The 9,244-nt window shown below is 48.1% G+C and overlaps 1 protein-coding gene across 1 annotated transcript; it reads left to right on the top strand.

Moving 5' to 3' along the window:
• The first annotated feature begins 550 nt into the window (after positions 1-550).
• Positions 551-1,907, top strand: LOC123406709 (GDSL esterase/lipase At1g09390-like). Its single transcript, XM_045099923.1, has one exon. The coding sequence runs from the start codon at positions 591-593 to the stop codon at positions 1,779-1,781; it is 1,191 nt and encodes a 396-aa protein (XP_044955858.1). The 5' UTR covers positions 551-590; the 3' UTR covers positions 1,782-1,907.
• The last annotated feature ends 7,337 nt before the right edge of the window (positions 1,908-9,244 follow it).

The raw sequence follows: 9,244 nt of genomic DNA, 5'->3' as shown, positions 1-9,244 counted from the left end.
TGAAAAAAAAGTCAAGGCTTTCTTAACTACTTCCTCCATTCATAAATATAAGTCTTTTTAAATTTTTTACTAGAAGACTACATACGAACGTATATAGAGTTGCAAACACATTTTAGAGTGTAGATTCAGTCATTTTGCGTCGTAGGTAGTTCCTTAGTGAAATCTTTAGAAAACATTATATTAAGAAATGGAGGGAGTGCTAAATTTGTTTGACGAGGGAGTATGTCTTATCTACTACTCCCTCCGTTCCTAAATATAAGACCTTTTAGAGATTTCACTATATACTACATACGGATGTATGTAGTCATATTTTAGAGTGTAGATTCACTCATTTTACTCTGTATGTAGTCTATAGTCAAAACTTTAAAAGGTCTTATATTTCAGAACGGAGGGAGTAGATGTGAATTAACAAATCCTTAAAGAATATAAAAATTATATATTTGTATATGAAGCTGTTCAAAGAATTCGTTGACATTAAAAAAGGAAGAGTCGACCCAGTCGCCTACAAAATACATAGTCAACTTCGGAGGAGGATAAAGGAAACGCCGGAGCAAGTGTAGCTGAGATGGAAGCTAATTAATCGAGGGAACATGGTAAGAATGCTTCGAGGACTCGTGATCCTCGCCGCCGTCGTCGTGGCCCTGCATTGCTGTGAACTCCCGCGAAGGGCCGACGGCAGGTGCGTCCTGTTCAACTTCGGCGACTCCAACTCCGACACTGGCTCCCTCCCTGCCGCCTACGGCTTCTACCTCGGCCCGCCCGCCGGCCGCCGCTTCTTCAACCGGACCACGGGCCGCTGGTCGGACGGCCGCCTCTACATCGACTTCATTGGTACGTACCTACCTTGCGTCCAAACCATCGTTCGTTTAGTTCCATGCGAGCAGAGCTCAGCTCTTCGAATGGATGCCTGTGCAGCCGAGAGCCTCGGGATCAGGTACCTGAGCCCGTACCTGGAGTCGTCGGGTTCCAACTTCACCGACGGAGTGAACTTCGCGGTGGCCGGGGCGGCGGCGGCGAGCAACCAGAGCGCCATCCCGTTCACCATGGCCACGCAGGTGAACCAGTTTTTGCATTTCAAGAACCGGACCCGGGAGCTCCGGCCGCTGGGGCAGGGCTCGATGCTATCGGAGGAAGACTTCCTGGGAGCCGTGTACTCGATCGACGTCGGACAGAACGACATCACGCTCGCCTTCCTTGCGAACCTCACGCTGCAGGAGATCGTCGCGGACGGCGGCCCTCTCGCCGCCGCGGCAGCCAAGGTCGAGGAGTCCGTCCGGGCGCTGTACGGCAGCGGCGCACGCAAGTTCTGGGTGTACAACACGGGGCCCATCGGGTGCCTGCCGCAGACGCTGGCGCTGCGGCAGAGGCCCGGCGACGAGCTCGACGCGGCCGGCTGCCTCGCCCGCTACAACGCCGCCGCCCGGGCGCTCAACGCCGGCCTCGCCGCGGCGTGCCGCCGGCTCGCGGACGAGTACTGCGGGAGCGCGACCGTGGTGTGCACCGACATGTACGCCGTCAAGTACGACCTGTTCGCCAACCACGACCGGTACGGCATCGAGCGGCCGCTGATGGCGTGCTGCGGCCACGGCGGGCCGCCGTACAACTACGTGAACCTCAAGACGTGCGGGCAGCCGACGGCGACGGCGTGCCCGGAGGGGGAGAGGCACGTGAGCTGGGACGGCGTGCACTACACCGAGGACGCCAACGCCATCGTTGCCTCCAAGATACTCTCCGGCGACTTCTCCCAGCCGCGCACCAAACTCCACGCGCTCTGCGAATAATAACGCGACAATTTGTGATGTTTTAGTAATCTTGATCGTGTACACACATCGAGTGTTGTTTTCTACTACTGATAACTACGCTCCACGGCTAGTTCTTAATGGATGTGTTTCCAATTAGTTCGACGACATCCAACTATGCGCACAGATGGGTTTCCAATATGTACTCCCTCTGTTTCTAAATATAAGTCTTTCTAGAGATTTCACAAATGAACTACATACGAATGTATATAAAATATTTTAAAAGGTAGGTTCATTCATTTTGCTCCGTATGTAAATCATTAGTGAAATCTCTTAAAAAACTTATATATTTAGGAACAGAGGGAGTATATTGCATGATTTTTATAGAAACATTTTAACAAACAGAAAGATCTTATATATTTAGGAACAGAGGGAGTATATTGCATGATTTTTATAGAAACATTTTAACAAACAGAAAGATATTCGCTTGATACATGAGTGATGGAGCGTGGTGGTCGGGGCTTTACGGGCCTTTTTGGGCCTAGCCGGCCCTGGGTGGCCTGGTATGCTCTTGCTACCGCGTTCACACGGCTACTGCGACGGTGCTGGAGGCACGTGCCTTCCGCACTACCACGGTGGAGGTGATTCCCTCCCGCGCAGTTTTGATGTCGTCGTTCCCGATTTCTGGCGCTCCCTCCCTTCGTCCTCTTGGCCTCGTGTTGGCGATCTCAGTGTGGCGGCATGTATGACCTCACACCGTGGTGGCGTATGTTGGCGGATGGCAAGCTAGCTGGCTCGCTTCGATTCCGGTGGGTAGTGGTGCTTGGGTTGCGGGAGAATTCCCTGTCGGTTCATCTGGCTCCGACGGGGTGGGCGGCGGTGTCACCCATTCCCCACTCCCCTTCGCGTGTCGGGGGAAACCCTAGGACGGCATGTCCGGGCAGCGTCGTCGTCAACGTCGCATTCCTTCTTGGAGGTGGTACTAGGAACGCGGCGGTTCGGAGCCCTAGAGTGCAGTGGGAAGAATCCGAAGGACACAACGGTGGCAGATCATTCTTTATTTGTCGAGCTGCCCGTTGTTGGCATTTATTTCTTTTTTTCTTTCTATTTTGCGCTTGATGTACTATTTTTCCATCAGTTTCGTTGTGATCGATGGAAGTTGCTTTATAATATAAAACGGGAACACTATTTCAAGATACGTGAATACCGTACGAGAATGTAGTAATGTAATTAATGTTCTTCTTTCACTAGAAGAAACATGCGGTCTCACCAGTGATCCGCCAGGGGCTTCCTACGACGTCGTCATCCGATGGCTCCCCTCCATTGACGACCTCGGTTGTCAGTGGTGAGGGAGGTCGTGCGATCCACGCATGTGGATAGTTTTAAGCCAAAACAGCTTATTTTTTCGGCTGTTCATCGTTTTGCTTCGGCGGTGGCGATGGCTGTGCAGAATAAATATTCTTCAGATCATACTCCAACGAGGCGATCGGTCCTATGGTTGGGGATGAATTTAGAATCCAGTCTGTTCAAGTAAGGGTTTGCGTGACGGCGACGAAATCGTGGTGGTGGACTTGTGTCCTCGGGCTTCGCAGTTGCGACGGTGTTTGCTTCAGCGTCGGCGTGGAGCCTGGGGGCTAGTCCAGGAGCGGATGTAGATTATGGTCTGCATTGGCGGGGTATGGAAGATGATGGATCGTGTGCTAGGTTCGTGGCACATGGACGATAGGTATGATTTCCTCCTCCGACGTCTTAGTCATGTGGGGTGCTAGATCTGGAGTTCGATGGTGTGTTCGGGGGTGTTTCCCCGGTCTAATTCGTTCAACGATAATGATTTCACCTCTGGTGAGCAACCTTGAAGGTCCATAAAGCTACATATCAGCGATGAAGCCGCGTCAAGCTCAGTGTGGAGGTGATCCATCATTTTTTTGTTAGGTGTTGTGGGTGTGCCAGAGGCACGTGAAGGGTGTTGGTGTCAAGCTTAGAGGTTTTTCGGTCTTGTTTGTATTTTTACTGCTTGGTTGATTTTTGTGTGCAAAGGCTAGCGTTCTGTTATTTTTTCAGTTTTGTCAATGTTTTTAGGCTTCCTCCAATGCAAAGGTGCTAAGTGTGGTGCTATATGTTAAGCAATCATAATCTCCAACGCATCCATGCTTAGTTTGTTGTTGCTAAGGTTGTCTCATTTAATTGTTTAGCAATTAAAGTCTTGCATGCATAGGCTAGTTCCCTTCATTTTTAATGTTTTGCATAGGTTCTCGTGACTAGCACCGTTTCCTCATGAGGAAACCAAACTCCTCTCTCTCTTCTTAATTAGATTGCTACATAGAATTTTTTGCCTTGTTGACATGCTTAGCACCTATCCAAAGTGGAGCATTGGGAGCAACCTTATATAGGTAACTTGTACAATGATCCTTATGATATAAATTAGACACGTATTATTATGAAAATAAGCTCGTCATTGAATCAAGCATTGACACAAGTGTGTCTCTTCATTATGCTGTTGGGTAACGTAGCATAAATTCAAAAAATTTCCTACGCCATATTCAGATCTTCCTATGGAGAGACCAGCAATGAGAGAGGGGTGAGTGCATCTTCATACCTTTGAAGATTGCTAAGCGGAAGTGTTGCTAGAACGCGGTCGATGGATTCGTACTCGCGGCGATTCAGATCGCGGTGTGATTCCAATCTAGTGCCGAACCACGGCACCTCCGCGTTCAACACATGTGCAACCCGATGACGTCAGCACCGTGGGAGAGAGAGGTTGGGGAAGATCTCCGGCAGCACGACGGCGTGGTGTCGATGGAGAGACGAGGTCTCCCAGCAGGGCTTCGCCAAGCACCGTGGGAGAGGAGGAAGAAGGGGGGCAGGGCTGCGCCTAGGGAGATGGAAAACTGTGTGTAAAACAGCCCCAAACCCCCACTATATATAGGAGGAGGGGAGGGGGGGTGCCACCCCTAGGGTTCCCACCCTAGGTGGTGCGGCAGCCCCCCCAGATGGGAGGTGCGGCGACCAGGGTAGCGGGAGGGGGTGGCGCACCCTAGGTGGGCCTTAGGCCCACCAGCGCCTAGGGTTTCCCCCCTTTCCACCTCCTGCGCCTTGGGCCTCCTTGTGGGAGGCGCACCAGCCCACTTTTGGCTGGTTGCCCTCCCTCTTTTGGCCCATGCTACCTCTTGGGGCTGGTGGCCCCGCCCGGTGGACCCCCGGGACCATTTTCGGTGGTCCCGGTGGTCCCGGTACATTACCGGTGATGCCCGAAACATTTCCGGTGTCCAAAACCATTCATCGTATATATCAATCTTTACCTCGGGACCATTCCGGAGCTCCTCGTGACGTCCGCGATCTCATCCGGGACTCCGAAGAACTTTCGGTAACCTCGTATAACAATTCCCTATAACCCTAGCGTCATCGAACCTTAAGTGTGTAGACCCTACGGGTTCGGGAGACAGGCAGACATGACCGAGACACCTCTCCGGCCAATAACCATCAACGGGGTCTGGATACTCATGGTGGCTCCCACTTGCTCCACGACGATCTCATCAGATGAACCACGATGTCAAGGATTCAATCAATCCCGTATACAATTCCCTTTGTCTGTCGGTATAGAACTTGCCCGAGATTCGATCATCGGTATACCTATACCTTGTTCAATCTCGTTATCGGTAAGTCTCTTTACTCGTTTCGTAGCACGTCATCGTGTGACTAACTTCTTAGTCACATTGAGCTCATGATGATGTTCTACCGAGTGGGCCCAGAGATACCTCTCCGTCACGCGGAGTGACAAATCCCGATCTCGATTCATACCAACCCAACAGACACTTTCAGAGGTACCCGTAGTGCACCTTTATAGTCACCTAGTTACGTTGCGACGTTTGATACACCCAAAGCACTCCTACTGTATCCGGGAGTTGCACAATCTCACGGTCAAAGGAAAATACACTTGACATTAAAAAGCTTTAGCATACGAACAATACGATCTAGTGCTATGCTTAGGATTAGTTCTTGTCCATCACATCATTCTCCCAATGATGTGATCCCGTTATCAATGACATCTAATGCCCATGATCAGGAAACCATGATCATCTATTGATCAACGAGCTAGCCAACTAGAGGCTTGCTAGGGACACATTGTGATCTATTTATTCACACATGTATTATTGTTTCCTGTTAATACAATTATAGCATGAACAATAGACGATTATCATGAACAAGGAAATATGATAATAACCATTTTATTATTACCTCTAGGGCATATTTCCAACAGTCTCCCACTTGCACTAGAGTCAATAATCTAGTTACATTGTGATGTATTGAACACCCATAGCATTATGGTGTTGATCATGTTTTGCTCGAGGAAGAGGTTTAGTCAACGGGTCTGCGACATTCAGATCCGTATGTACTTTACAAATCTCTATTACTCCACTCTGGACATGGTCCTGGATGGAGTTGTAGCGGCGCTTGATGTGCTTGGTCTTTCGGTGAAACCTGGGCTCCTTGGCTATGGCAATGGCCCCAGTGTTATCATAGAAGAGCGTCATTGGACCCAACGCGCTTGGAACCACTCCAAGGTCGGTGATGAGCTCCTTCATCCAAATTCCTTCATGAGCCGCTTCTGAAGCAACTATGTACTCCGCTTCACATGTAGATGCTGCCACGACTTCTTGCTTGCTGCTGCACCAGCTCACTGTCCCACCATTCAAAACATATATGTATCCGGTCTGTGACTTAGAGTCATCCGGATCTGTGTCGAAGCTGGCGTCGACGTAACCCTTTACGACGAGCTCTACGTCACCTCCATAAACGAGAAACATCTCCTTAGTCCTCTTCAGGTACTTAAGGATATTCTTGACCGCTGTCCAGTGTTGCATACCGGGATCACTTTGGTACCTCCCTATCAAACTTATGGCAAGGTTTATATCATGTCTGGTACACATCATGGCATACATTAGAGAGCCTACGGCTGAAGCGTAGGGGACAATACTCATCTTCTGTCTATCTGCTGCCGTGGTCGGTGACTGAGTCTTACTCAATCTCATACCTTGCAAAACTGGCAAGAACCCTTTCTTTGAGTTTTACATATTGAACTTCTTCAATATCTTGTCAAGGTATGTACTTTGCGAAAGACCTATTTGGCGCCTCGATCTATCTCTATAGATCTTGATGCCTAATATGTATGCAGCTTCTCCAAGGTCCTTCATTGAAAAACTCTTGTTCAAATAGGACTTTATGCTCTCCAACATCTCTATATTATTCCCCATCAATAATATGTCACCCACATACAGTATGAGGAAAGTTACAGAGCTCCCACTCACTTTCTTGTACAGACAGGCTTCTCCGTAAACCTGTATGAATCCAAACGCTTTAATCACCTCATTAAAGAGAATGTTCCAACTCCGAGATGCTTGCACCAGCCCATAGATGGAGCGCTGGAGCTTGCACACTTTTTTAGCACCCTTAGGGTCGAAAAAACCTTCTGGTTGCATCATATACAACTCTTCCTTAAGGTTCCCGTTAAGGAACTCTGTTTTGACGTCCATTTCCACATATTATAATCATAAAAGGTGGCAATTGCTAACATGATTCAGACTGATTTCAGCTTCGCTACGGGAGAGAAAGTCTCTTCGTAGTCAATTCCTTGAATTTGTCGAAAACCCTTTGCGACAAGTCGAGCTTTATAAACGGTTACATTACCGTTTGCATCAGTCTTCTTCTTGAAGATCCATTTATTTTCTATGGCTCGCCGGTCATCGGGCAAGTCCACCAAAGTCCATACTTTGTTCTCAGACATGGATCCTATCTCGGATTTCATAGCTTCAAGCCATTTGTTGGAATCCGGGCCCGCCATCGCTTCTTCATAGTCCGAAGGTTCACCGTTGTCTAACAACATGATTTCCATCACAGGGTTGCTGTACCACTCTGGTGCGGAACGTGCCCTTGTGGACCTTCGGGGTTCAGTAGTAACTTGATCCGAAGCTTCATGATCATTATCATTAACTTCCTCTTCAGTTGGTGCAGGCGCCACAGGAACAATTTCCCGCGCTGCGCTACTTTCCTGTTCGAGAGGGGGTGTAATTACCTCATTAAGTTCTACCTTCCTCCCACTTACTTCTTTCGAGAGAAAATCTTTCTCTAGAAAGGATCCGTTCTTGGCAACAAAGGTTTTACCTTCGGATCTAAGATAGAAGGTATACCCAATAGTTTCCTTATGGTATCCTATGAATACACATTTCTCCGCTTTGGGTTCGAGCTTTTCTGGTTGAAGTTTCTTCACATAAGCATCGCAGCCCCAAACTTTAAGAAACGATAACTAAGGCTTCTTGCCAAACCATAGTTCAAACGGTGTCGTCTCAACGGATTTAGACGGTGCCCTATTTCAAGTGAATGCTGCATTTTCTAATGCGTATCCCCAAAATGATAGCGGTAAGTCGGTAATAGACATCATAGATCGTACCATATCTAATAAAGTGCGATTACGACGTTCAGACACTCCGTTGCGTTGCGGTGTGCCAGGCGGCGTCAGTTGTGAAACGATTCCACACTTCCTTAGGTGTGTGCCAAAGTCGTGACTCAAATATTCTCCTCCACGATCAGATCGTAGACACTTAATTTTTCTGCACGTTGATTCTCGACCTCACTCTGAAATTCCTTGAACTTTTCAAACGTCTCAGATTTGTGCTTCATCAAGTAGATATACCCATACCTACTCAAATCATCGGTGAGAGTGAGAACATAACGATAGCCACCGCGAGCTTCAACGTTCATTGGACCACACACATCAGTATGTATTATTTCCAATAAGTCGGTTGCTCTCTCCATTATTCCTGAGAATGGAGTCTTAGTCATGTTGCCCATGAGGCACGGTTCTCATGTGTCAAATGATTCAAAGTCAAGAGACTCTAATAGTCCATCAGTATGGAGCTTCTTCATGCGCTTAACACCGATATGACCAAGGCGGCAGTGCCACAAGTATGTGGGACTATCATTATCAACTTTACATCTTTTGGTACTCACACTATGAATATGTGAAACATCACGATCGAGATTCATCAAGAATAAACCATTCACCAGCGGAGCATGACCATAAAACATATCACTCATATAAATAGAACAACCATTATTCTCTGACTTAAATGAGTAGCCGTCTCACATTAAGCAAGACCCTGATACAATATTCATGCTCAAAGCTGGTACTAAATAAAAATTATTAAGGTTTAAAACTAATCCCGACGGTAGATGTAGAGGTAGCGTGCCGACGACGATCACATCGACCTTGGAGCCATTCCCGACGCGCATCGTCACCTCGTCCTTAGCCACTCTCCGCTTATTCCGCAGTAGTTGCAAATGTGAGCAACAGCACCGGTATCAAATACCCAGGAGCTACTACGAGCGCTGGTAAGGTACACATCAATAACATGTATATCACATATACCTTTAACGTTGCCGGCCTTCTTGTCCGCTAAGTATTTGGGGCAGTTCCACTTCCAATGACCTTTCACTTGCAATAGAAGCAC

This window comes from Hordeum vulgare, chromosome 1H (assembly GCF_904849725.1).
Source record: "Hordeum vulgare subsp. vulgare chromosome 1H, MorexV3_pseudomolecules_assembly, whole genome shotgun sequence".
NCBI lineage: Eukaryota > Viridiplantae > Streptophyta > Magnoliopsida > Poales > Poaceae > Hordeum > Hordeum vulgare.
This window is presented reverse-complemented; position numbering and strand designations above follow the sequence as displayed.

What these genes read in the sequence shown, in the direction of transcription:
- LOC123406709 (XM_045099923.1), top strand. Translation starts at nt 591, where the DNA reads ATGGTAAGAATGCTTCGAGGACTCGTGATCCTCGCCGCCGTCGTCGTG.